This window comes from Manis javanica, chromosome 5 (assembly GCF_040802235.1).
Source record: "Manis javanica isolate MJ-LG chromosome 5, MJ_LKY, whole genome shotgun sequence".
NCBI lineage: Eukaryota > Metazoa > Chordata > Mammalia > Pholidota > Manidae > Manis > Manis javanica.
The window spans coordinates 45,422,464-45,450,000 of record NC_133160.1 but is presented as its reverse complement, the minus strand read 5'-3'; the positions used below and the strand labels follow the sequence as shown (position 1 = coordinate 45,450,000).

Sequence of the window (27,537 nt, the reverse complement as noted above, 5' to 3'; positions counted from 1 at the left end):
TATTCAGGGTATACTGGAAATTCAAGCCAGGGCAATTAGGTAAGAAAATGACATAAAAGGCACCCAGACTGGAAAGGAAAAAAGAAAACTATCTGTATTTAGAGATGACATGATCTTATGTATAGAAAACCTAAAGGAATTCACACACACACATATACACACACACAGACCCTAAAAGAAAGAATAATTCAGCAAGGTTATAGGATACAAGATCTATATATAAAAATCAACTGTATTTCCATACCACAGTGGACAATTTGAAGATAAAATTAGGAAAAGAGTTCCATTTACAGTACCATCAAATATAACAAAATATTTAGGAAGAAATATAACCAAGGAAATGTAAGACATATACACTAAAAAGTACAAAAAAATTGCTTTAAAAATTAAAGAAGACCCAAATGAGAAAGTATCCCTTATTTCTGCATTGGAATACTTAATGTTGTTAAGATGGCAGTACTCCCTAAGTTAATCTACATATTTAACACAGACCCTATCAATATCTTCAGGGCCTTTTTTGCAAAAATGGAAAATCTGATCTTAAAATTCATATGCATTTTCAAGGGACCTCAAATAGCCCTCAAAAAGCAATCTTGAAAAACAATAATAAAGTTATAGGACTCACAGATCCCAATTTCAAAACTTAACTACAAAGCTACAGTATTCTAAACAATATGTTACTTATACAAGTTTAGACATACAGATCAATGGAATAGAACTGAGAGTCCAGAAATAAACCCATACATCTATGCTCAGCTGATTTGTGACAAAGGTAACAAGACAATTCAGTGGGGGAAAGAATAGTCTCTTCAGTAAGTGGTGCTAGGGAAGTGGATATCCACTTGCAAAAGAATGAAGTGGGGTTTCTCCCTCACCCCATATACACAAATTAACTCAAAATGAATCAGAAACTTAAATGTAAGAGTTAAAACTATAAAACTCTTAGATGAACAGATAGGAATAAATTGATGTGACCTTATGTTTTGCAATGGATTCTTAGATGTGACATCACAACCACAGCAACTAAAGAAAAAATAAATTGTACTTCATCAAAATTAAAATCTTATGTTCATTAAATGACACTTAAACAAGCAAAAAGAAAACCTATTAAAAGGTAGAAAATATTTGCAAATCATGTATCTGATAAGGGTCTAGTGCCCAGAATACATAAAGTTTTATGACTTAACAACAAAGAAACAAAAAGCCCAATTTAAAAATGGGTGAAGGACTAGACATTTCTCCAAAGAAGATATAATAGTGGCCAATAAGCACTTGAAAAGATGTTCAACATCATTAGTCATCAGGGAAATGCAAAAAAAAAAGACCTCAGTGAGATGCCACTTCACACTTACTAGGATGTCTGTAATAATAATTGTTGAGATTTCTTATGTAATTGTATTTTAGCTTCCATATGAAATTGACATAATTTTTTTGACTAACGTTCATTTTTATGACTTTGAGATGCAAAGTTCACAAACTATAATGGATAGAACTAAAAGAGACAAAATCAATATTAGTATGATCTTATATATATGAACCTAAGTGTTGGTTCTTTTTTTTTTAACATAGATGAAATACAATAGCATGTTGGTTTCAGGTGTACAACATAGTGATTCAGCAACTGTATACACATTATGCAGTAGTCACCACAATAAGTGTAATTACTGTCTATCACCATACAGGTATTCAAATGAAAACTTGTGTATGGATTTTCATACTGGCACAGTTCACAATCACTAAAAGGTGGAAACAACACAAATGTCCATCAACTGATGAAAGGACAAACAAAGATGGTATATCAATACAATGGAATATTTCTTGGTCATAAATAGGAATAAAGTATTGCTACATGCTTCAACATGGATATACCTTGAACACATGCTAAGTGAAAAAGATGAAAAAAACCACATACTGTATGGTTCTATATGGATAGGCATAGAAACAAAAGTAGATTAGTGGTTGCCTGGTGGAGGATAGAGAAAGACTGCTAATGTGTAGAGGGTTTTATTTTGGGGTAATGAAGATATTCTCAAATTAATGATAGTACACAATTCTATATATATGCTAAAAACTAATGAGTTATACACTCTAAAGGGTGAATTATATTTTATGTAAATTGTATCAGTAAAGCTCATACAACAAAAAGCAGTTAAGGCCACCTGGTTCAACTCCAGTATAAAATAAAATTCATATAGTGTTTATCTTAAGGTCAATCAATTCATCTCCCACTTTTCCTGAAGCAGTCAGACAGTTGTCATCAGTTTAAAGGGTAGCAGAAACTAAAGTTTTTCTTCACAGATGAGGAATTAATTGTAAAGCAATCATAAAAAATATTCAAAGCTTTCCTTCAGGGCTTGAGGGTTGCAGTGACTTTCTGGGCCGTCTGCCTGTTTGTTCTGTTTTTCGCAAAATCCTGATTCCATGCAAAAGGTCAGAGTAGCTCCCGTGGCTGTCAGGAGTTCATGGCATGCTTCCTCATTCTCTTTTGCATGCTGCTGTCAGGGAAACTCAGGGTCTTCTTATAGCATTGTTCGTGGTAAGAAGTACTAGGCAATTTTGTTTCTCCAGCCACAGAACCCAATTATGTCTGTCCTGTCATATTTCTCCTGCCCTTGGCAACATGTTACACCCAGAGAAGTCACGTTTGTCCAGCAGTTTGAAAAATCTTTGCTTTTTGTCCAAACAGATTTTAGCATACTTGGCCATTTTAACAAATAAATGTATATAGTACAGACCATGTGTTTCTTGGCTCAGATCTTTAAATAAAGTAACGTTTAGCTTTGTCCTGCTGTTTTTGTTCCCAGTGGCTCTTCTGGAAGCACAATGCTTGTGACATGATCTCAGGTGCTTTTTTAAAAGGCCATAATCATAAAGATTTTATTTTTATCAGCCAAAAAATCCTACCTGAAAAAATGAAGAGGCCACAGAGCAGCTTGTAGTGTGTAATGGATATCTGTGTGTGGAGCTGAAGAAGGAAAGATGCACTAGCAGAGTGAGAGTACCAGGCCTTGTCTTCTTCTGTAACTAAAACTTTTCTGCCACTCAGCATCTTAGCTTTGCCAGTAGATAATAATTAATACTTAAAAATATGTCCTCGAATTACTGCAGGATTGTGGCTACCTTTTTTGTTGTTAAAGAAAGCTTTAATTATTCAAATTTATTGTTTAAAGTATCTTTGTGTTCAAACTTTTTTGTAATTAGTAATTCCATTTGGGTGTAGAATGAATCTACCTTTTTACTAACCAAATTAATGGGATAACTAGACCTGAACATTCCCCATTTTGCCTAACAAAAGATCTTCCTGTAGAATTTTTTAAGCAAAAGATAGGTATCATCTCTGAAAAATAGTGAAGTCATTAATTGTGCAGCATTTTCATTTTCTTAAAGTAGAAGTGAAAGGAATTCAGTGATTTTGTGTATTAAACTTTATTTCTTAACAATTTTGCATGGCCTCCTGGAAGGTCTGAGTGATTTTAGGTGGGATAACTGGCTCTGTTTGCTCCTGAAAGCAGGCACAGTCCGCTAAGGAGAGGCAGGGAGCCAGATGGCCAGCTATTGTGTTACAACCATCATCTGCTGGGCCGTGAGCAAATATTAAGTGAATAATATATATGTAATTGGTGTGAAAATACAGTTGCAACATTTCTTAATTCTGTTTGAAGAATGGCTACTCCTTAAGCACTTGTATTTTGTAGAATACTATATTGAAATGTTTTTGTTTATAGGGTTAATCCATTTTAAATTGCTTTAAAGTGAATATTTTCCCCCATTTTTGACACCACTGTGCAATATTTTGGATTGAAATGGCCTGTAATGGCCCTTTTTTTATTTTCCATAACAACACGAGCACTAAATTATAGATGTGCAATTATGTAAACAATGGAAATGCTTCCAGAATGAATCCTTCCTTTTAAATTTTCATTTTGTGTAATTATTGGAAGGTTTGGAGCCATAATAAACAAAATTATTTTACACATTTATCGTTCTAAAGGTCAATTATGAGAGAACTAAAGAAACAACACTATGCAAAATGAATAAACCAATTTCTGTTGCCATCACCATATGTTTTTCTTATCACTATGGTTTTTCCAGTTACTGTGTACATAGCATTCAATTAAAGCGATTCATTTACCAGACTGAATGTGGTTTGTGTTTATAGAACTGTGCTTTGGAGGAGAGGAAACAACACACCTCTATTTGAATTACCTGATTTTTTTGTAAGATCAGTGATAAGAGACAGATGTTCTCACCAGTAACTTTCTCATAAACCTGAATCTTTTGATAAGCTGCAAATTTACTATTACCATCTCACAGTCCAATTTTCACATTCAGTATGTAGCATGTGTGTGGAGTTTTAACTAAAAGCAGGATAAAAATTATAGTTTGGTGGTCTGTTCACTGTGTTACATTTTGCAGAATGAATTTTACTTCTTTGAACAAAAGCATGTGGGAAAGTTTTGTCTCTGCTTCACCCTGGCCAATTTAAAAACATAAACTGAATTTCTATCTTAGAGTCCATTTTTCATTGAGCCTTTATTATTTTGTTTATTGTTTTTAGTCTGTTTAGAGTGTGGAAAAGAAACTAATTTTTGTTTTTCAAACTCAACTAGTTTGGGGTAAATTTTAGAACTCCTTAGAAGAATGGAAGGAACCCAGAAAACCTAAAAAGATCATTTTCTTATTTTTATTTCATTATTTTCCTTATAAATTATATGCACTATGGCTAATTGCTATAATGCTTTGCTAAGGATGTTATTTGAGAGCATTAATTTCTAGAGTTTTTTTAAGATCTGGGATAATGTAATCTAAGAGACTTATTTGTGCCACCTGAAATGTCTTAAAATGCTCTTTCTGAGTATCAGCAAAAATAACAGTTCACTGAATTCTTCAAAGTAAACCTGAAAAGTAAATTCTAGAAGGTCCTTCTCTTTTTCTTAACTTGCCATTTCTTAACTTAACAGAAGTAAGTAAAAGGGCTTACTTCTGTAGGCCCTTTTCAGTTAATAAAGGCATGTGTTTATATCTACTGTGCCATTAGATATATTTCTGTAAGAGGGGATCATCTCATTTTATGGATGAGAAACATGAAATTCTAGGCATGACACCTGCCTACAACCACATACGCTAGGTTTTGAACCTAAGCCTTTGGACCCAACTCTGGGGTCTTTCCTGTGTTTGAGGAAAAGGAATTTTCCACTGGGGGTCACAATGGAGGTAGCACCAAATAGCATAAATCACACCATGAGAGTGATGGCCCTTTCCTCATCTCTGCCAGTCCTTGTGACTCTCAACTAGGCCAGTTGGAGCAAGTTCAGAACTTTTCTGCCACCTCCAATAGGATGCAAACCACCCTTTCTACCAGGGGAGCCTCCATCAGGCATAGTCAGCAAAAATTCAGCAGCCCTGGGTTACCATTATTGTATTGCCTTAAATGTTATTTTCGATTTGCGACACAGGATACTCATTTTCCAGAATAGTCTGATTTAAGTTTTTAAAAAGTGAATACTTTGAAAAATGATGTTCCCTTTGGACATTGCTGTGACAAAATGTGTGAGGGTTTTACATGAATAATTGCCATTTGGGAAGTGCCATCCTGTCCCATCTGTATGTAAAGCCCTAGAGACAGGGAAAGAAGTGGCAGAGTCTCAAGATTTTTACTTTTCCAGATATTCCAACTGCAGCTGTGATGATAATGTATCTAGGGGAAGATGAAGGAAGGACTGTACTGGAAATGAGTGGAGTGTTCTCAGATGCCCTACTATCAGGAATATGCTGCTGCTCTCTTTTGAGCACCCCACACTCCTAATTTTAAGATGTTATCACAAAGATATAATCTTCAGGCTGTTCCATTTCAGTGTGGAGAAGCAAAACAACCAAACCTGTGGCTATAATTTGACTGGCCATGTATTTCCTCTTAACCCTAGCCCTACCCCAGGGCTCTTTAACTGGCAACAGTGGGACAGGCCGGCTTCCCCTCGGGGCTCTGCCTTACGTGGGTGGCAGGGTAGGGCAGGCTAGCCATCTGTTATTTTGCCCTCTCTTTCCAGTCTTCTTACCCATAGAAAGAGGTTCCCTTGAAGTGACTGGCCGAGGTCCAGGGGGCAGGGAGCCATGTGACTTTATCTCAGCAACACACGTATCTGCTGTCTTTAGCATCAATGGCAACTTAGTAATTTTTTGTGACTGCCCCATTTACAGATCATTGCCTTTACACATGAATCTTCTGGAGCAAAATGAATTTCACTGAAAAAATCCAGTTTCAGCTTGATAAGGATTTAGTTCATAATAACCATCAGGTTATCCCCCCAAAAACAATCTTTTAAATTGAAACTCCAAATTCTAGTGGTGAAAATGGCTTATTTGATTTAAATATGTGCTAAAGATTTTAAAAATCTACAGGGTTCAGGGCTTAGTTCCTCATCTCAACAGATGGAATTAGCACAAACAGAACAAAGTTAACATCATGGTTGTTTGCATTATTAATCTTCAGATGCATGGCATTCTGCTACCTTGCTAGCCAGGTTTGCACGAATCCTTTCATTGCAGCATATGTCAATAGAAATGTGCTTCCATCTGCTACCGGATAGCTTGATGCCTGATATTCCGAGACAAGGCCCAGCACAATGCGTACGTCTGTGAGTAATTACAGGTGTGTGGTGAGGAGTCCAGGGCATTAATCAGAGGCTTAATTATGAAAAAGGTGGATCTTTTGTTCCACTCTTAGAGCATGAGTTTACCACACACTTTCTAAACTGCAGCATCCATCTGCTCAGCCCCTTAGAGTGTTTGCGGTGGCTGATAGGGACCCTAAAGTGTATCAGAGGGTGTGATTAAAGCAGGTTTAAACATTAACTTGAAGTGTGGTTCAGGTTTTTCTTTCCCTCCCTTCCTCCCTCCCTTCTTTCTTCCCTCCCTCCCTCCCTTCCTTCCTTCCTTCCTTCCTCCCTCCCTCCCTCCCTCCCTTCCTTCCTTCCTTCCTTCCTTCCTTCCTTCCTTCCTTCCTTCCTTCCTTCCTTCCTTCCTTCCATCTATCAATCTGTTTATCTGTTTATTTTTTGTATAGAAAAAAGTCTGCTAAAATGCTGGAACTTTAAATTAGCACTTGGGAAACAACTATATATGAGCTCTGATAGTGTAAGCACTGTACAGTCATTTTAAGGATATAAACAGCACTATATGTAGAAACCAAATGAGTCCACTATGTAAGAAAAAAAATGTCTTTACTTGGAAAAAATGTTTTGCAAGCACATAAAAATTCTCTTTTAAAATCACAAGTTGTTAAGTGAGGTTATTTTTGTTACAAAAGACTCAACATGTTAGAATTTAGCATGTTGCCACCTCTTTGTTCAAACTTAACCAAATTAAATCAGATTAATTTGAAGAATTTTTCAAATAGCCATGCTGAAATCTGAAAAAAGAAACCAGATTTTGTTTGTATTTTGGTTTATTATAGGTAGTACGACTACAAGTCATGTAACTATAGTACTTCAGTATATTTGATTAATGTGCACAGTCTAGAACTGCACGAAAGAAGGCTGTGGTTTTCTTACTAATCCCACCTCAGGCACACACACACACACACACACACACGTGCTCAGATGGCTGCAGAGATGTGGCCTGGCTGAGGATGGCAGTAGTTCTAGCCCTGGTCTGCCACAGGCTGAAACGGAGTGACTGCCTCAGAACAGAGCTGGTGGGCAGGGGTCAGCTGGCCACCCACCAGTGAGAGGCCCTGAACACAGGACCAGCAGGTATTTGGGCAGTTGATGATCTTCATGTGCAAGTGACAAAGGCAGCTGCTGCACCTTGCACTTGCACTTTGCTGTCACACTCACGCAGCTGAACCGACAACCTGACCTTAGAGTATAGTGGACCACAGCATTACCATAGCACCTCATATGTTCCTATTGTTTATCACAGGGCATTACCCAAAGAAGGAACATGTCCATCTGTTTTCCTACTTCAAGATTTTTTAATATGACAGTGTGCTTTAACTCTTGAAAACTGAAGAATGTTGAAAATGATAGACTTTATTTATGTGTATATATATATATATATATATACATATATATATATATATGGTTTTAGTTACATAGCTACCTCAACATTCCTGTAGCTCATCCTAAAGGAGTCTACCTTTAAGTACAGGATGGAAGAAATGTCTAACCCCAGTGCCATAATTTAGATTTTGGATATTATCTTGCAGCTTAGTGCCTCCATTCCCTTACCTATAAAATGGTTGTAATAACCCTTGGACTATCTCTCAGTACCCCCTTCACTGAAAAATTTTTGTTTTTGTGTTTTCTTAGGTTATCAACCATTGGTCATGTATACAGACTAACTGGTTTGGAACTTAATTGAAAATCACAGTTGTGTTTTATCTTCCCTTTTAGGATGTTTTAAATACCATTATAAGGCACTGCCCACCCCGCTTTTTCTCTCTGGGTTTGCCTGGCTTCTCAATGCTGGTGGGGGACTTCATCACGGCCGCTGCCAGGGTCCTCAGTACAGACATGCTGGCGGTGAGTATGACAATGCTTGATGTCCAAACTCCCAGGAGGCTTCGCAATCGCTAACAAGGTTCAGATTTCTCCACTCTTAACAGGTGTTGACTCATTAGTGCAATGTGAAACTGGGCTCTCGGGTAGATGCCCTGGCAGCTGAAGTGTGAAATTGTAGGATAGGATGACACACTGGTATTGGAAAGGCATTTTATCTCAAGGCCAGAGTGTGAGAAATCATATCCTCACTAATATTTCAGCATATTTACCCAGTCTGAAGCAAGACTTGTCTCTTAGAATCTTATTAGCATTTTCAAGTAAATGGTGGCCCAGACATGGATGTCTATAGTAAAGAAAGATTATGTGTGTACATTATCAATAGTTTTATTATTATTATTGCTATTATTATTATTATTAAGGCTTGGTTATTATAAGTCTAGTAGAAAATATTTTCTTAAAATATTAGAACATTAATATCTTAACCAGAAAATAAATATGTATTTTCTTATTAATGTGCCATAAAACTCTGGCAAAATTCTTGAACTAAAGAATTAGAAGTAAGTGGAAGAATGAGCATTTAGGGTTACAAAAATAACTTATTTGCGGTCTCCACATTTACCTCAACTATTAGGGCAATGTCTTAATGCCTTTTAAGAGAATACTCTTTTTTTTTTTTTTTTAGAGTAACAGTGAAATTTATTAACCATACTTTACAATGTCCACAATAAAATGCTAAAATTTAGACAACTCAGAAAAATAAGCAGATTATCTTCCTTTCTGCAAGACAATTATGAATGCTACAAATCTGAAAAAAAATTACTGAAAAACACATTGTATATAAACTAATGATAGCACTGTTAAAATCAGAAGTATGAGATTGCTAATGTAGCCCTGATCAGATCAATATACAGAGTTTGTACAAAACTGGCTGGAGCGCTGGGCATAGTTTCTCTACCACAGCATGTTTAGGGCCAGAGAGAATACTCTTATACCTTTAAATTTAAACTAGTTATCTACCCTTGGGCCATATTCTTATGAGCACAGGCCTCATTTTTCTGAGTATAAATTAGGGCTCACCATAGACTTGATACTTAGGCCAAAAATTTTATCTAGATTTACTATATTCTTTGAAAAAAGCTATGCAGCAACTCTTTATCTCACATTTTTACTCTGTACAACTGTTATCTGTACACACTCATTTTCTTCCTCTTCAAATGATATAATTAAAATTAGCTTTACTGTTTGTCAGTAACTTGTATTGAAATCAGTGTGAGTACTAGCCACCTAAATTTTGTTGGACACACTGTTTACTTAATTCTTCTGTGCAAGGTCAACTCAAACTCTAATGTTATTGTTCAGTACTTAGTATCACTGTTGTTTCATGCTGGTATTTTAATGTGCTAACCTTTTCTTAATAGGATAAATTAAGAAAAGCAAAGGGATAAAAGGAGTAAAATAAAAGGGTGAGGTAAGAAAAGAAAGGTAGAAGGGAAAAAAGAAAGAAGAAAAAGGCCAAAGTTGCTCAATAGTCTTTTTGTAAAGAATATAACAACTTTTCATACTTCATTATTTCTGAAAAAGATTTTAGGGTAATCATTCTCAAAGAACCTTCTATTTTATTTTTAACCATTCAAATCAACATTGTAAAGGATACAGAAGGGAAAAATCATACTTCCATATTGAAATTTTCCTTATTTACTGTGAGAGTTTCCTATAAAAATGCTGGTGCCTTACCTAGGATGGTATCACACATGATGGTTATTCTTTATGAAAATTTATCTTTTGGCTAGATGAGCTGTTAAAGTGGCCTTCCAAAACATTTTTAACAAGAGAGAAAAAAAGTGAGAATATGAATGTAAGAGTTATATAAAGGAACAGTTACTCTTTGAATTACTTTGAATTACTCTTAGTTTAACCTTAAGGTTTAAAATTGTGGGTAACTGGTGAAATGTGTTTGAATGGGGCACACCTGCTGAGCCAAAATTTTTGGTTAACCCAAGTTAGTTATAAGTTTGAAGTACCCCTGTTTACAGATCTGTCTGCTGAGGCAACAAGGGAAGAAGAAATCATGCACAAGTCACCAAAAGATGGGTAGAAGCTTGAGCTCAGCAACCACAATTTGTGTTAGTCAAAACCTAGGACCAATCCAAATATCCATCAACAATAGGAGAGATGTGGTATGTACCTGAGATGGAACACCACACATAATTCCCTTCCTATTCTTGACCCTGGAGTACTCTACAGTCAGACCTGGGCTCAGTCCCGGTGTCTCCTTATACAGTTATTGCCCTGTCTTTGGACAATGTACTTAAGCACCCGGGCCGCATTTTTCTTTGTGTAAATTGGGGGACATTATGGCTCAGTTAGGCAAAAAAAATTATCTAGATTTACTACATTCTTTGAATAAAGTTGGTAACAACTCTATTTTAAGAGCTAATATTTCATGTCCATTTGTCATATGTCTGGCATTGAGTCTAAATGTCCACAGCGTAAGCCAGGCTCACACGCTATACAATAGTTAAGGCCACTCAGGGAAAATAATCAACTTTGACAAAATCTAAACCAAGACTGGCTAGTGGATAAAGGGCAGCAGTTAATTAGGGCTGGTGAAGCAAGTCTGTTCAAGAAACATTTACCGTGGACCTACTATGTGCCAGGACCTGGCCTGTGTGAATATGACACTGTCCCTACCCTCACCCTCAAGGAATCAGATAGGTAGAGTTCATGTGAATATTTGTACATAGGTTTCTAGCATCCACAGGAGTATCACATCCAGAGCCCAGAGGGGCACCACTATATATGCACAGTTAATTCTGCTTGGTGAGAGGAGGAGGGGAAGACATTAGAAACATCTCCATGGAAGAAGCGATGCTGAAACAGAGGCCTGGAAGCTCATCAGTATTCGTCCAGGAGAGGGGAGAGCAGCTGCCATTCCTCATCCCAATGTGTCTACTAAGCATCTCCTGGAGGAGAGAAGTGCTGAGGATTAGCCCCTGCCTTCATGGGGGTACAAACATTAAATGAACATATAACGTGTCAGGAAGGAACAAATCCAAAGAAAAAACCTAGAGCAGGGATGCTGGAGAACAGAGAGCCAGGATGAGACAATGTCTCAAATTTTCCTTCAAATATTGAAAATAGAAAATTTTAAATGAATTTTAAACACTGAAATGATGAAAAAGGGGATAGATGGAGCAAGGTGGTAAAATCCTGAATTTAGGTGTTGGTTATATGCTATAACATTCTCTCTACTTCTATGTTTGAGGATTTTCAAGGAAAGTAAAGGCAGCAGAGAAGAGCACAGAGGGATGGAGTAGGGGTAACATCACACAGAATTACTGACCTCTGTGGTAAGGTAGGGCTTGGAGTGCAGGTGTCAGGCAAGCTGTCGGGTCTGCAAATCTGAACTTGAGGAAGGAAGTCTGTGCTAGAGAGGTACGTCAGGGAGTCAGCAACAGAGAGAAGGCAATTAAATCCATGGGTCTGTATATCCCTTGGGAGTGAGTGTGGCTCTAAGAGAGAAAAGGGCAAAAACTACATTGAGCATCCAAGTTTAGATCCTGAGAAAATGAGACAGATGGTCCAGCATAGAGACTGTCATCTCCTTGGGAACCAAGAAAGGTGTCTGAGATGCCAAATAATGAAAGTGTTTGCAGGTACAAGGCCATTACCACCTACATCCAGTGCCATGAGGGCTCGGTGAGATAAGGCTGGATGGTGGCCATTGGGTTTCACATTGTGGAGATCCTGTAACAAGAAGCTCTGCTCACTCACTGACTGTGAGAAATCTTAATATTTTGCTGTAATAGTTTCAAATCTTTGCATTTAAAAAAAATATGAAATAAAACATTAAAGACACCTTACCTTCTCCCTGGTGCCATTGCCCCATCTGGGGCTGCCATCACTCTTGTTGTGCACCTGACCATGGCATCCATTCACACCACACCGCTGCTGAGCTCAGGAGTCTAATGGCACCCCCCAGGGCAAGGAGATGAGAGTGGTGTCAGGCCCATGGGTTACTTCCTGACTGCCTGGTACCTTTCTGGCTCCCCCAGCTGTAGCCCCCTAGTCCCTACCACATACATGTTTTCTGGGCTCTGTGCATGGGGACCTTTCAGGCCAGGATGCCCTGGGTGCCTGGCCTTTACAGTGTGCCTCTTGCCTCCTTGGTATGAGGCAAGCCCTCATCCCCTCACTCTCTACCTGCGTGGCTCACTCCTGCTCCATGAGAGCAGCGTGCTTAAGTGTTTCCAATCACCCTGAGGAGAGCAAGTCATTGCCACTTCTCGGTTCCCATGGCACATCTCTCTCTGTTCTGTATTGTCTGTGTGCTGACTAGGCTAGGTGAAAAGTGAGTGCGCTGGGCCTCAGATATGCCAGTATGTGGCCCTCATAGTGCATGCTTTGCTGCCCCACACTCCACACTGTCACCTCTCTGACGGAGGGAGGCTCTTTCATTTCATACCCCAAATATTTACACCTGGTGTGGACCCTGGAGTTAGGCGGCCTCAGTTCAATCAGGGCCTGTCACTTGAAAAGCTACTTAATTTCTCTGAGTCTGTTTTCTCTCCTGTGAAATGGAATGGATGATAAAGCAGTAGTTCACACTTAACTGCTGGTTCGGTTACCCACAGTGAGCCACAGTCCAGAAGCAGATGATCCTCCTCCTGACATGTCCTCAGGTCAGAGTAGCCTAACTCTGTCAGAGGCCTCTGTCATTCACCTCATTTCATCTCATCACATAGGCATTTTCACAAGGAGGGGAGAATGTAGGGTGGTGAGATATTGTGAGAGAGTGATGTCCCATTCACATAACTTTTATTATAATTGTTTTATGTTATTACTGGTTATTGTTATTAGTCTCTTACTGTGTCTAATTTATAAATTAAACTTTATCTCAGATATGTATGTATAGGAGAAAACAAAGCATATGTAAGGTTCAGTATATCCGCAGTTAGGCAACCACGGGGGGTCTTGGGAGGCATCGTCTGCAGGCGAGGGGTTACTGCATCCACTTGGTGGGGTTGTTGCTACCATCCATGAGGAAATACTCGCATAGCACTTAGGACAGGACAGTGCTGGCACAGAGTGAGAGCTCCCTCAGCATCAGCTTCACTGTTACAGCCACTAGATGATAGTAGAGAGAGGGAAGGATAGGACAGAGAGGAGGGTGGGCGGGTGACATGCTTTTGCAGCCTAGTGTCTGCCCTCATTCTTGGCAAATCATAACTGCTAGAAAGTGTTGGCTGAATTGAAATCTAGTGAAATGTTTCCTTTAATAGCTACCTGATTCCAGTAATGGCCAGACAAGGGACTTTGTGTCTCACTAGCTGACAGACACTGGTTAATTCACAGAGTGGTTCTTGATGAAACAGGAAATTAATAGGTGGCGTCTTCTGTCTTTCTCTACCTTCTGATAGTCCCAACCCCTCTTTCTTGTGAATTTTCATTAACTGTCTTTCCAGGAAAAATAATACTAAATTCACATCATTTACCTTGCTCTGTCAAGAATATTGCAACTGAAAAAAATTAGTTAAACAATCATGATGGAGCCATTTGCTCTTTTCACTGAGTGCATCTACACAGCAATTCTGGTTTATGTCCAAGTATAGTGGTATTTTCCATTCCTTGGAAATTTGCTTTTTCATTTAGATGAATCTTTTGCTTAAATATTCACTGGGAAGGAAATAACCAGGTATAGTTGGATATTTCTTACCTAGGATAAAATAATTATAAAGATCCCTTCTCAAGATCATGAAAAAGTAAAGCATGTCATTTGCCTAAAGTTTCTAACTTATGAAAAGAAAATGGGATTCTCTTTTCTGTGTACAGGTACCTCGTTCAGAAGCACTCACCATTCTCGGGTCTCTTGTCTGCTTTCCAAACACCTACCAGGAGATCCCTTTACTGCAGTCAGTGCCCGAAGCCAATGAAGTCATCACAGGCACCAAAGATGTCAAGGTACAGTGCATTGACTGTGTCTCAAGTTTAGCATTTTATAACTCTAGCTATGTGGTTATCTCTTCCTTTATACACTGATCTACTTACTCTGGAAGTTTTGCTGTATTGTTTAAATGTTTCAATAGTTGTTTTCCTTAGAAGGTTGTTTTGGGGGATTAAATATATTAGAGCATATTGCAGTTATAACTGACAGGGGTTTCTCAGGGGTTTTTTTAATTGGATTTGTTTATCCTTCCTATGGATCACAATTATGCAATGAATAATTCTTTGTAATAACTTTATTTAATCATGGTACATTTTAGTGTATCAAATCAATTTATAACTGAAAGTCCCATTGTTTGCCTGATTAAATACTACTAATGATTTGAAATTACAAATTATTCTTTGGAGATGATCTTGGGCAAAAGAAAATACCTTTCAAATCCCCAAATCAATCATCTATCTATCTGTAGTACATGATTATGATACAGAGCTCAGTATACAATATATGATCGAAGAAAGAATAGAGATTTTCCTATCCAAAAGTCTCATATGCTCTGCTAAGATTTTACTGTATACCAGAAACACTCTTCTCTAGGCTGGCTTAATTGCCTAGGGAGGCCCGGGCTGAGACCACCATCACGCTGTTCTTGCAAGCCTCATGTCTCCTTCCCGCCAGGTTCTCCCTGATTGGGAGCCTCTCCACCACTCCCTGGGCCTTCAGTAGCTCCTGACTGCCTGAACACGGTCAGAACATGTGGGAAACCAACTACTAAACAAGTTTTTATTTTACTTAATTTTGTGCTTTTAGCATTACCTCATAAATATTTTACTGAAGAATGCCACAGAGGAACCAAATGAATGTGCAAGGTAAATGTTGAATGAAAGGTAAACTATTTTATGATTTTAAGACACACATTTGTGTATAAACAGTTAATGTTAAAAACACTCTTCTACATTACTCTTTCACAAACGAAATAGAATTAAGTCAGGAAAATGCTTTACTTAATTGTTTTTAAAGGCACAGTTATTAACTGAAAATAATAAGATGCAGAATTTTATATATCAGATGCTACCATTTGTGTAAGAAAATGCAAGATTACAAATATATACATGTATTCCATGATACTTTTAATATGGAAGAAAATAAGATAAACCAAAAACTTGCAAAAATGATGTACATATAGGTTAGTGATTCACAGCCATAGGTGATTTTATACCCCAGGAGATATTTGGCAAAGACTGGAAACATTTTGGTTGCTTCTGCCAGGCATTTGAGTTGCTAGCCATTGTAACCAAGATAGGGGGTTTTCTGGGCCACCTAAATAATGAAAAGTTCTACCTGTCTTCCTAAGCTAATGCTCAAAGCTAGGAACATTGATGGGGGAAACACCGGTTTCTGAACCTCAGCCTCCAGTCCCATAAGGTCCCCAGAATCCCACCTCAGCCTCTTACTGCCCACTAGGAACTGTCTTGTGCCCTGCTCCCTCTCCAGGCTCATCCTAGGATAGCTGCCCAGCTATCTTCACTGTCTCATCCATGCTCTGGTTATTTTATGGGACTTCTTCTTTGTATGTTGTCTAACTTCTTCAGATATCTTTAGTGGATTTAGTTTGGTCCAGATTTTCTAGTCTGCCATTACCAAAAGCTATAAATTCATGATCAGCTTTGCTAATATTAAAGTAACCTTGCATTTTGGGATAAACTCAACTTGGTTTCTACTGTACTGGATCTGACTTGACTGTTTATATTCATGGCCTGTCATTTTCCCATCCTGTCCTTCTTAGGCTTGATGACAAGGTTATACAGTCTCACAAAATACGTGAGGTACTGTTTCATTTTCTTGAGTCAGCAAGAGTTTTTGTAAATTAGAATTAATATTCTTGTATATTTAGTAGACCTTGGTAATAAAACTATCTAGGTCTGGTATTTTCTTTATGAGGAGATTAACCACTGACTCATTTTCTTCAGTAATTTTGGGAATTTTAATGTTTACTTCTTTTTTTTTTGACAGTTTAGATAAACTAACATCTAGTTTAGAAATCTGTCCATTCTAAGTTTTGAAATATGTTGGCATACATCATGTCCCATTATCCTCTTGTTATTTTTTATCTCTTTCACGTGTATAGCTATATGAGCTTTTTAATTGCTGATACTTTTTATGTAGTCTTTGATTTTTATTACCAGTCATGCCAAACATATGTCAACTTTATTAGTTTTTTAAAGAATTGACTTCTGTGTTTGTTCAACCTCTCTTCTATATTTGTTTGTATTTCTTAATTTCTGCTCTTTTTTGGGTTCTTTCCTTTTCTTACTTTTTAAGTTATATACTCTCAGACTTTACACATATAAACATTTAAGCCTATATGTTAATTTCTAGGTGCTTCTTTATCTGAGTTCTTTAAATTTTGATATGTAATATTTTTCCATTACAAATTTTTTTCAACTTCAATTTATGATTCTTTCATTGAGTCATGATTTATTTGTAAATATATTTCTTTTCAACCATATAGTGATTTCTCTTTATCTTTTTGCTACTAATGTCTTCATTAATTGCATTATGGATCAGAAATGTTGTCTGCCTGACAGCAGTCTCAGAAATTGATAAAATTCAGTTTATGGCCCAATATGTAATCAGTTTTTGCAAATGTCCTAAATATGCTTGAAAAGAATGTACACTCTGCTTTTCAGTCATCAGATATAGTGTTGTAGATGCGTCCATTAGGTTAATTTTTTTAGTCATGTGCTTCAAATATTCCATGTCCTTTCTAATTTTTTTCATTATCTTGATCATTTACTGAGAAAGATATGTTAAAATCTCCCTCCATTAGGTGCATTTATCTATTTCTTCTTATGTGTCTGTCAACTTTTTTTTCCAATAATTTTATGAAGTATGACATTTAGCTGCATAGAAATTTGGAATGATCATATCTCTATTTGAATCAAATATTTTATATTTATGTGGTGACTCTCCTCATCTCTAAGAGTAATTTTTGTTATCTTTGAGACTGCTTGTCTGATACTGATTTGGCTATTTTTTAAAATAATATCTTCTGTATTTTTTAATTTAACCTTTCTATGTTCTCTTTCAAATGTCTTTGCAAAAACCATACATACTTGGTTTTATACATTTATCTTGTCTGATAATTTATCTTTTAACTGAAACTTTTGTTCATTTACATTTTTACTATTACTGACATATTTGGATATGGTTCCTTCAACTTATTTTATACTTTGTTATTGCACCTTCTCAATATTTCCTTCATTTCTTCCCTTTTCTTGCCTTCATTTTACTCTCCTTCTTTTCTTTTGGAATTTTTTTTTTCACATTTCATTTATTACTTCTACTTTTTTTATACATGATAGACTCCAGTTCTTTGAGAAGTTACCTTAGAATTCTTAATATGCATGACTATCTTACTAATGCTGAGGTTAATGTATATTTGCCTTCTTCCTGAACAGTGCCATCTCCTCAGAACGTAATCCTCTGATTCTGCTGCTCTATCACTGTACCTGCTCCTTTCCTGTCTACCTTCTTTACCTAGTGTCTGAATGGTAAAATGATTCAAGGCTTATGGCTGGTCCTCCTCTCTCATGACTTTCCTAGGTGCTTTTATTCATTTTAACCAGATTTTAAATACCACCTACCTGCTGATGATACTGAATTTATTTACCTGATCCCTTCTGTGAACCTCATATATATTCAGGCTTGTATATAAAACTTATATATAAACTGCCAACTTGACATCTGAGCCTAGGTGTCTTAACACCTACATGCTTAACACAACCGTAACTGATCATCTCTTGAGTCTGCTGTCTGTCCCCCAGAATCTGTCTCTCAGACTTCATTTCAGTAAAAGGTGCCATCATCTACCCAAATTTTCAGTCCAGAAACTTAGGAAAAAATCCTTGATTACTTCTCCCATGCCCACGTCATTCCAACCTTCAACAAGTCTTGGCAATGCCTTTCCCCACCTTTTCTTTAGTCCAGAAAGCCATATTTCCTTGGAGTTTAAAATGGAAGAGAAATATGTGTGATATGGTCTGTCTGTCTTAGTTGTATATAAAAGGAGTTGGACAATGGAATTAAGGTCATAGAATATAGAATGAAACTGAGGATAGTATTGCCATTAGCTAAAAAGGAGTCTTGATAAATAAAGCTCATTTGGGATCACAAAAGACATATTTGAGATACCGAGAAGCCAAATGATAGGAACTCCTAGGCATGAGGAATTACTGATAGTATTAGGATAAGAAGATGATAAATGGGAATTTTAAATGATAAATTCCAAAGAAAGGCAAGAGCAGAAAAGAGCTACTGTAAGGTAATGTAGCTTAAAGCTCAAGACAGCTGAGAGTAGTTTAGATTATAAAACCATTTTATGGTCACAAATGTTCTCCATAATGCAAGGCTAATAGTTACAGAGTAATGCAGGTGTTCCTAGAAATGAAAGATCTTTGTTCTTCACAAATTACATTTAACAAATAGGTTAATGGATTGTAAAAAAAAAAGTGTTTGTATTCATATATATATACACACACACACTCATGCATGCAAAGGAAGCAAGACTCTTAAAATGGTGAAAATATGACTCTGGATATAATTCCAAGTTGTATAGGTTTTAGAGGGTTGAACAGAGTCTGAGTTAAGCGAAAACAGGCTTTTTGAAACAATATGCATGGGAATGACTGCAAACTAAGAATGCAAAGTGCAGTTTCTAGGTTGAGAATAAGCATAGCAATTAGGCAAGAGGAGAGAGAGTTTTAGACAGTTCTGTACAGTAAGGAAAGGCAAGAAGGTTAGAATCATGTGGAACTCCTATATGATGCTGATGTTGTAGAAATAGCAAGGTGTGGCATGCCTTATAAATTGAGTTGTACTGCTTTTACCAAGTGAATTTTAGTGAAAGGTAACAGTCTCCAAAGGGTTTTTAATAAGCTGGTTCTGAAGCACATAATCTACCCTGATTTAAGGAGATGTGAATCCAGTGAAATATGGCAATTTTAAAACCCCGAAATATATTGATTTTGTTGAACTATATTGAATACAAAGGAACTTTTAGTGTGGAGAGCTGAGCAGGATATCCATTTGATTGGCACTGGATGTGACCTCGTATTACAAAGAACTACACATCACAGCTCAGGTCTGATTCCAAGCAGTGTTTTGTTCTAAAAGTGAGCAGGTTTGGTAGGAGCATTTTAAGTTAATGGGCATTCAGAAAAATTAACAGGAATATGATTTTTTGATCATTGCAAAAAATACTGGAGTATTTCAGTTCCAAGGGAATTACCATTTAAAATCGATTTATAGCTGAGAAAGGTAATTTTTAAAGGACTGTACAACTTACAGAATATTTTGTCTTAACACATTGTTTAAGGGAAATAATGGTGAAAATTATTTTGCAAGTTGTAGTCAAATATTCTTTACAATTAAATACAGGATTCATCTTCTACAGGTTTGGGTTTGTAGGTATATATTTTATTGTGAGGAAAATAATTACAAACTCAATTTCTAGCAGTTTTCCAAGGTTCATGTTTCTGATTCTTCCTCAAAAATATCTTGAAGCAATACAATGTAATAAAAAATTAATTTCAGAAAAAATGTGACATATGGGTCATAATAATTAATAGAAAGTATACCATTTATTTCATTAAATATTTAATTACTAATCATTATCAATATCTCTGTCCTGAAAACTGGACTATTCAGGGTACCTTATCTTTTCTCTCAAAAAGATGTTCTGTTAATATATGTATAATTTTTCCTGCCTTGTTTAAAAAAATTTTTTAATACTTTGCCACTTGAAAACACAAAGAAAATTTTCTCCTTTTCCTTCTTTTCAAAAGATGCATTGCCATTTGCTCCCTTGGGGTCTGGATATGTGAAGAACTTGCACAGTGTACAAGCCATCCTCAGCTGAAAGAGGCTGTCAATTTGATAGGTGTCACTTTGAAGGTATTACTAATTTGTGGTGTGTATCTGACAATATCCCTGGTATTCAACCAGTTTTAGTTTGAATTAAGTTCGTCGTTAATTTCTCCCACATCACAGAGAGGTTGTGATTCAAAAATTCTCTCTGAGATTCATGTTGAATGTTCTGTGAGGTTCCCAGGAGAGACCACCATGGCTCCTTCCCCACTGGTGGCTGCACCCTGGCCATCCTTAGCCTGAGCATTCCTGGACCAAGCCCTGAGGCCAAATGGCATTCCTCTGGTGGCTGGGCAGCACCGAGGGCAAGCAGAACATCTGCCACATGCTGGTGGGGGTGACAAGAAAGTTGGATTTCATGCCCTGGCCTCTTGAGCTTGACTGGGAGAGACCTGACAGCTCCCAGTTAGCGGCCCTCAGTGCCCACCATCTGGCTGGGCCTTGGGCATTTTGTTTTATTCATAAGAAGAGCTGGGCAGTCACTGTGCCAGATTCATGGTAAAGTCCCTAAATATTGCTGTTGACCTTTATGACAGCTCTGCAAGGTAGATGCTGTGATCCCTGTGTCACACCAGAGAAAAGAAAGGCCCAGAGAAATTGGGTTGTGAGCCTACAGCTGTGCAGGTATACATGATGGACCAGCACTGAGAACAGACCCATGTGGTATTAAAGACAAAACTGAACCTTTATACATGTTGGTAGGCCACTTCCTGAACCAGATCTCAAATCCTGACAGGTCCTATCCAGGTTCCTGCTTAGAAATGTTGGCAGTAATTAGCATTTCTGTCACTACACCTCTGGAGCCAGTGAGTGCCCAGTTCTTGCCAGGCATTGTGCTGAGGGTTTGTAGATGTTCTCAGTTGCAAGGTAAATTGTCCTAAGCAGAGCTAGGGAGTTTCGTCCAGGCTAGAGGAGCAGCCCAACCAGGCTGAAATTTATCCCCTGAACCATCCATCTGACAACAGCATCGAAGCTCTTATGTGCCCTTCTGTGCTGCCTGCCATGTCTGCTCTAGTAGTGACAGCCATTGCAGCTGATGCTTGGGATAGTCCTCACCAGACCAGCGACAGCCGCTGGGCCACCCTTGGGCTTCAGCCAGCAGGATAACCAGCCAGGGCATCCCCCTGCCCATGGTGTGGCATCTGGCTCCTGCCAGCCTGTGCAGCCTGACTGGATGGCAGCCTCCTCACCCACCCCTCTATCTGGCCAGACTTGATATCTCTTGTTCCCTAGGTGTGCTCTCTGGCCACCCCCCCTCTGCCACCCTGCCCTTCCCCACTGTACCTGGGGTGTCCGTTATATGATGAGAGCTGGAAAAACACTTGCTGGTGTCCCTGTGGTAAGAAATAGATTTATCAAACCAAGATATCGCTTAGGGGTGACCCCCTGGCCTGGCAGGGGGCTGACCTCTGGCCTTTGTCACTGTGTTGAATCCTTAAACTGCCCTGGTAGGTGAAAGGTTATTGCCACCTCTGCTTCACAGATGAGGAAGACAAGCTGACTGGGAGCTAAGGAGCTTGCAGGGTCAAGCCCAGGACATTCTGGCTCCATGTCTGAGTTTACACACAACTGCATAAAATGAAAGGTTGTTTGAGACCTGGATGCCAAAGAAGGCTGTGAAGAACCCTTCAATGCAGACACTGTCACCTGAGGTGTACCTTGCACCTTTCAGAAAGGTGACTATTTATTCTATATAATTAAAATTAATCATCTTTCCCTTACCTTCCTCCTTATCCTGTGCATCTGTCACTGAGGTGCTAAATGTTAACTTTTCTGTGTTGTTATGCTGTGCCCAGGTCAGCTGGTGCCTACGAATGTGACTTGTAGCTCCTCCTGATATGAAAATAACTTCGTATGCAGAAGTTCCCTGAGACGGGCACAGAACAATGGCAAACCCTTCTGCTGTAGACAGTGAGACAGGGATAGCAGGGTAGCCCCAGGTTCTGGCCAGGGCAAGAAGCACGGGGCACCCTCACCTCCCTCACGTACCCCCAGCCACAGATACTTGCAGGTAACTGACCCTTTGACATGCCATCTGCCAAGAAATGGAAACATTCAGAGGACCCTGAACACATACCAGACTCAGAAAACATACTCAGAGTAATTGAATATACTATAGCTTATGAATGATGTTCCCATAATTCCAAATTTTTCATATTTCTTAGTATGTTCTATATGCGGGTTGTTTAATTTCATTAGATGGAATGTTATTTGATCAAGCCCTGTTCCTCCATGTGTAAAATGCAGATAACATCTACCTTGCAAAGCTGTTAATGAAGATTTATCATTGCAAAAATGAGTAAACTTCTTGTAAAAGGTTTACCCACACAGGATACTGAGTAATGTACTACATTTTAATTTCCTCCAATTGTCAGAACTGTGATTTATGTGATCTGAATAAGGCATTTGAAATTATTTTAATTTCCAAATGATTAAATGACAACGACTTCTTTCTATAGAATGTTATAGGAATTACTGTAGCTAGTTTAAAAGAGGCAGTTATAGAACGGTCATCGTGGATAAGCTATCTGGCAATGGACACATTTTTCATAAATTTAATGTGAAACAAGAAGACGTACCCCTAAATGGAGCTGCGGAGAACTGCTTTGCTCTCCCTTAGGAATAACGTATATGTCTAGTCCAGTTGCTTAGTCTGGGGCTTTGTTTCCTTTCATAGCTTCCTAACAAACCCGTGGCTCAGGTAGCTTGTGACGTTCTCCAGTTGCTGGTTTCCTACTGGGAAAAGCTTCAGACATTTGAAACCTCTCTGCCTCGGAAAATTATAGAAGTAAGTCTTTTTCTTGTAATGCTAAAATATACCCATTTCCTTTTTATTATATATGATATTAATTAATTATAGATACTCAAATAATTGTTAGAGAACTGACTATTAAATTGGCATATGAGTCATTCATTTTCAGATTGAATTGCACTGGTTTTTCTCCGCTGTGATTTCAGGCGCTTTTAAAGAGCCCACCAGTGTTCCAGGGCAGAGTCTTACACTTGGGGAGTTTGGAAGGCAGACAGATCACACAAAGGGACCTTTTGTAGATCGAGCTTCATTCATCGAAAGTAGTTTGCATGGTGCCAACAAGGAGTGGGCAGCTGGTTATGATGCCCTGTGTGGGGCGGAGGGCTGGGGGGACTGTTGTGTAAAACAGGAGTCTGTCCCAGGCTGAAGCTCCAGACCATGCTTTCTGCCACAGCCTGATTACATGGCTGCGCTGAGATTTCTTCTATGATGCCCTCTGTGGGGGTAACTGCTGGAAGAGCGAGGCAGAAGGAACAGGAAGAATCATCTTAATGGTAACATCCTGCAGGCCGGTTACAGCCCTGGGTGTGTGCTTGTACAGGAGCAACTGCCCTCACCCTATAGTGTCTGCTGATAAGGCACATCTGTTCCTGCCATTTTTAGAGCTACACTTTCGAAAACATGCTCTGTTCTTTACACATCCAGTAGTTGCTCTTCAAGGAAATTTTGTTTGTGTCCATGTGGTATTACAGGGGAGAGAAGAACTGACACTGGTTTATTTTCTCTCAGCCCCAGACTAATTTCACCAATGAGATCACTTTGTTCTCTCAGAGATACAGCAAAAATCACAAGTGATTTTCAACCTTAAGTGACCTAGAATGAATAGAGCTTTGGACATAGGAAATGAAGATTCTGCAAAATGTGAAGTTGGGTTTTGGGGCAACCATATAATTTTTCATTTAAAGCAGGTACCTTTGCAATGAAAGGGGTGCCATTATACCAGGACAACAGGTAGAGATCTGAGGTAATTTAAAAGGAATTCAATGGGAGCATTTTCATAATTATTTTGTAAGTATTAACTGCTTTCATTGTGAAAAATTTAGACTGATGGTGGAAATCACGTGACTGCAGAGAGACATATTCATTTCTCTGGGGCCCCCAATTTCACCACCAGTAGAGTGGTGGTGGAAACCAGGCATGGCCCAATAACCTCCTAATGTTCAAAAACACTTATATATCCAAACTGGCTCTTTTGTTTTTTTCTCACCTTCCTTTAGGGAGTTGGCACCAAGCTGGATTATATGCAAGGCTATCTTGGGACTCATCATATGGCTTCCAAAACTATTTCTGTGGTCTGTTTGATTGTGGTTTGTCTTTTACGCAGATCCTTGTGGCTACAATTGCTTTTCTTTTACCAAGTGCGGAGTACTCCTCTGTGGAAACAGATAAGAAGGTCGGTGGCACCATTAGCTAAGTTTTTTTTTAATGTAAGACAGAATGACAAATAATATGACATATGGGGATATCCTTTATAATGTCCTTCTGTGTTGGCCCTAACAGTATCACCTGGGAGAACCTTATTCATTCATTCATTCATTTTGCATATGTGTGTCCATTGAATAATTACTATTATGCAGGGACAGTTCTGTTGTTTGTTATTACATGTAGTGAAGTTTAAAAGACTGAAGTTTATGCTGCTGTGCCTGTTCCTCTTCCAGTTTATTGTGTCCTTGCTGCTCTGCCTCTTGGACTGGTGCATGGCATTGCCTGTGAACACCCTTCTCCACCCAGTGTCCACGATGTCCCTGGAGGAGCACCACTTGACCAGAGCCCCTTTGCTGGATTATATCTACAGGGTGAGTATCCAACTGGACCTCAGGGGCATAGAGCATGCACTTAAGCATCAGAGAATTACCAGAGTATGTTTTATGTATGTACTTATCTATCTATGCCCTTTTGAAAAGGATTTACTGACATTTAACCATTTTAAAAGAAATGAATTACTTAAGATGTGAAAACAGAACAGATATAACTGTAGAGAAGCCATGGTTACAAAGTGAAAGATGCATACATTTTTACATGACTGTCATCTTTAAACAGCTACAATTTGATCAGAATCCCCCAATTTTCATGCAGCACAGTCCATATCTGCTTAATTTTTAAAAGAACCACTTATATTGTAGGATTATCCACAGCCTTAGTTTGACAAAATCTGTTTATCAAAGGAAGAAAAAGGTGTAATGGTCCCAGTAATCTCTTTGCTTTAAAATATCTTAAGAAATAAACTAAGTAAATATATCATATTGAAGCAATTGCCTCATTGTTTTTATACTACTTAAAATATTTGAATTTCACCTACTACTGATGACTAGGTGTGGTGTTCACTCTGGATCCTTTATACTATCTTTCTATATTGGCCTTATGGTCCCCTCTGTGAAAGTTTTCTTTATAAATTTATTTAGCATTTATGTGTCCATTGAGTAATTATTTTGTAGGGATAATTCTGCTGTTTATTTTTTCAGTAGCAAACCTTTAATAGAAGTTAAAGATTCCAACTCATTAACTGCGTACTTTTTTGCCTTCTTTTAAAATGTGTTAAGTTAAAAAAAGAAAAAAACACTAAACCATGGTTGAAATTCTACTAAAAAGTATTGTGTACTTTTAAATGATTTTTTCAGTGACCAGAGACTTTAGTAAACATGTTAGGATTAAATAATTCTGTCACACTTGTGGCTTGTAAATCTATATGAGGCTTGATTTGGCCAACTAGAATAGTCACAATCATTTAAGTGCCTCTCTTTTCTAATATATTTCTTTTCCTAAATGATTTATCTTAAAATCGCTCTACCATTGTAAAGTCACCTTATAGTTACCATGATTGATGAATTTATTGAGTACCTCATTATTGTATTTTATTTTTTATTCATTTTTTTATCAATAATCTATAATTACATGAAGAACATTATGTTTACTAGATTCCCTCTTCACCAAGTCCCCCCCACAAACCCCATTACAGTCACTATCCATCAGCGTAGTAAGATGCTGTAGAATCACTACTTGTCTTCTCTGTGTTGCACATCCCTCCCTATGCACCCCCACACACATTATACAGTCTAATTGTAAGGCCCGCTTTCTTTTTCCCCGCCCTTATGCCTCCCTTCCCACCCATCCTCCCCAGTCCCTTTCCCTTTGGTTACTGTTAGTCCTTTCTTGGGTTCTGTGATTCTGCTACTGTTTTGTTCCTTCAGTTTTTTCTTTGATCTTATACTCCACATATGAGTGAAATCATTTGGTACTTGTATTTCTCTGCCTGGCTTATTTCACTGAGCATAATACCCTCTAGCTCCATCCATGTTGTTGCAAATGGTAGGATTTGTTTTCTTCTTATGGCTGAATAATATTCCACTGTGTATATGTACCACATCTTCTTTATCCATTCATCTACTGATGGACACTTAGGTTGCTTCCATTTCTTGGCTATTGTAAATAGTGCTGCGATAAACATAGGGGTACATCTGTCTTTTTCAAACTGGGCTGCTGCATTCTTAGGGTAAATTCCAAGAAGTGCAATTCCTGGATCAAATGGTATTTCTATTTTGAGGTTTTTGAGAAACCTCCATACTGCTTTCCACAATGGTTAAACTAATTTACATTCGCACCAGCAGTGTAGGAGGTTTCCCCTTTCTCCACAACCTCACCAAAATTTGTAGTATTGGTGGCAATCCTTACTAGTGAGAGGTGATATCTCATTGTGGTTTTAATTTGCATTTCTCTGATGACTAGTGAAGTAGAGCATCTTTTCATGTGTCTGTTGGCCATCTGAATTTCTTTTTTTGGAGAACTGTCTGTTCAGCTCCTCTGCCCATTTTTTTATTGGATTATTTACTTTTTGTTTGTTGAGGTGTGTGAGCTCTTTATATATTTTGGATGTCAACCCTTTATCAGATCTGTCATTTATGAATATATTCTCCCATACTGTAGGGTACCTTTTTGTTCTATTGATGGTGTCCTTTGCTGTACAGAAGCTTTTCAGCTTGATATAGTCCCACTTGTTCATTTTTGCTTTTGTTTCCGTTGCCCAGTGAGATATGTTCATGAAGAAGTCGCTCATGTTTATGTCCAAGAGATTTTTCCCTATGTTTTTTTCTAGGAGTTTTATGGTTTCATGACTTACATTCAGGTCTTTGATCCATTTTGAATTTACTTTTGTGTATGGGGTTAGACAGTGTTCCAGTTTCATTCTCTTACATGTACCTGTCCAGTTTTGCAAACACCAGCTGTTGAAGAGGCTCTCATTTCCCCATTGTATGTCCATGGCTCCTTTATTGTATATTAATTGACCATGTATGTTTGGGTTAATGTCTGGAGTCTCTGTTCTGTTCCACTGGTCTGTGGCTCTGTTCTTGTGCCAGTAC

The 27,537-nt window shown here is 38.0% G+C and overlaps 1 protein-coding gene across 3 annotated transcripts in view; it reads left to right on the top strand.

Moving 5' to 3' along the window:
• The window catches only part of RALGAPA2 (Ral GTPase activating protein catalytic subunit alpha 2), a 401,571-nt gene that overhangs the window by 211,497 nt on the left and 162,537 nt on the right, over positions 1-27,537 (top strand). For all 3 annotated transcript variants that reach the window (XM_073236981.1, XM_073236983.1, XM_073236982.1), the window contains 7 exons: positions 8,394-8,522; positions 14,334-14,462; positions 15,253-15,311; positions 20,289-20,397; positions 23,048-23,158; positions 24,507-24,575; positions 24,841-24,978. In XM_073236981.1, coding sequence (XP_073093082.1) covers positions 8,394-8,522; positions 14,334-14,462; positions 15,253-15,311; positions 20,289-20,397; positions 23,048-23,158; positions 24,507-24,575; positions 24,841-24,978 — 744 coding nt within the window. The remainder of the gene's footprint in view (positions 1-8,393; positions 8,523-14,333; positions 14,463-15,252; positions 15,312-20,288; positions 20,398-23,047; positions 23,159-24,506; positions 24,576-24,840; positions 24,979-27,537) is intronic.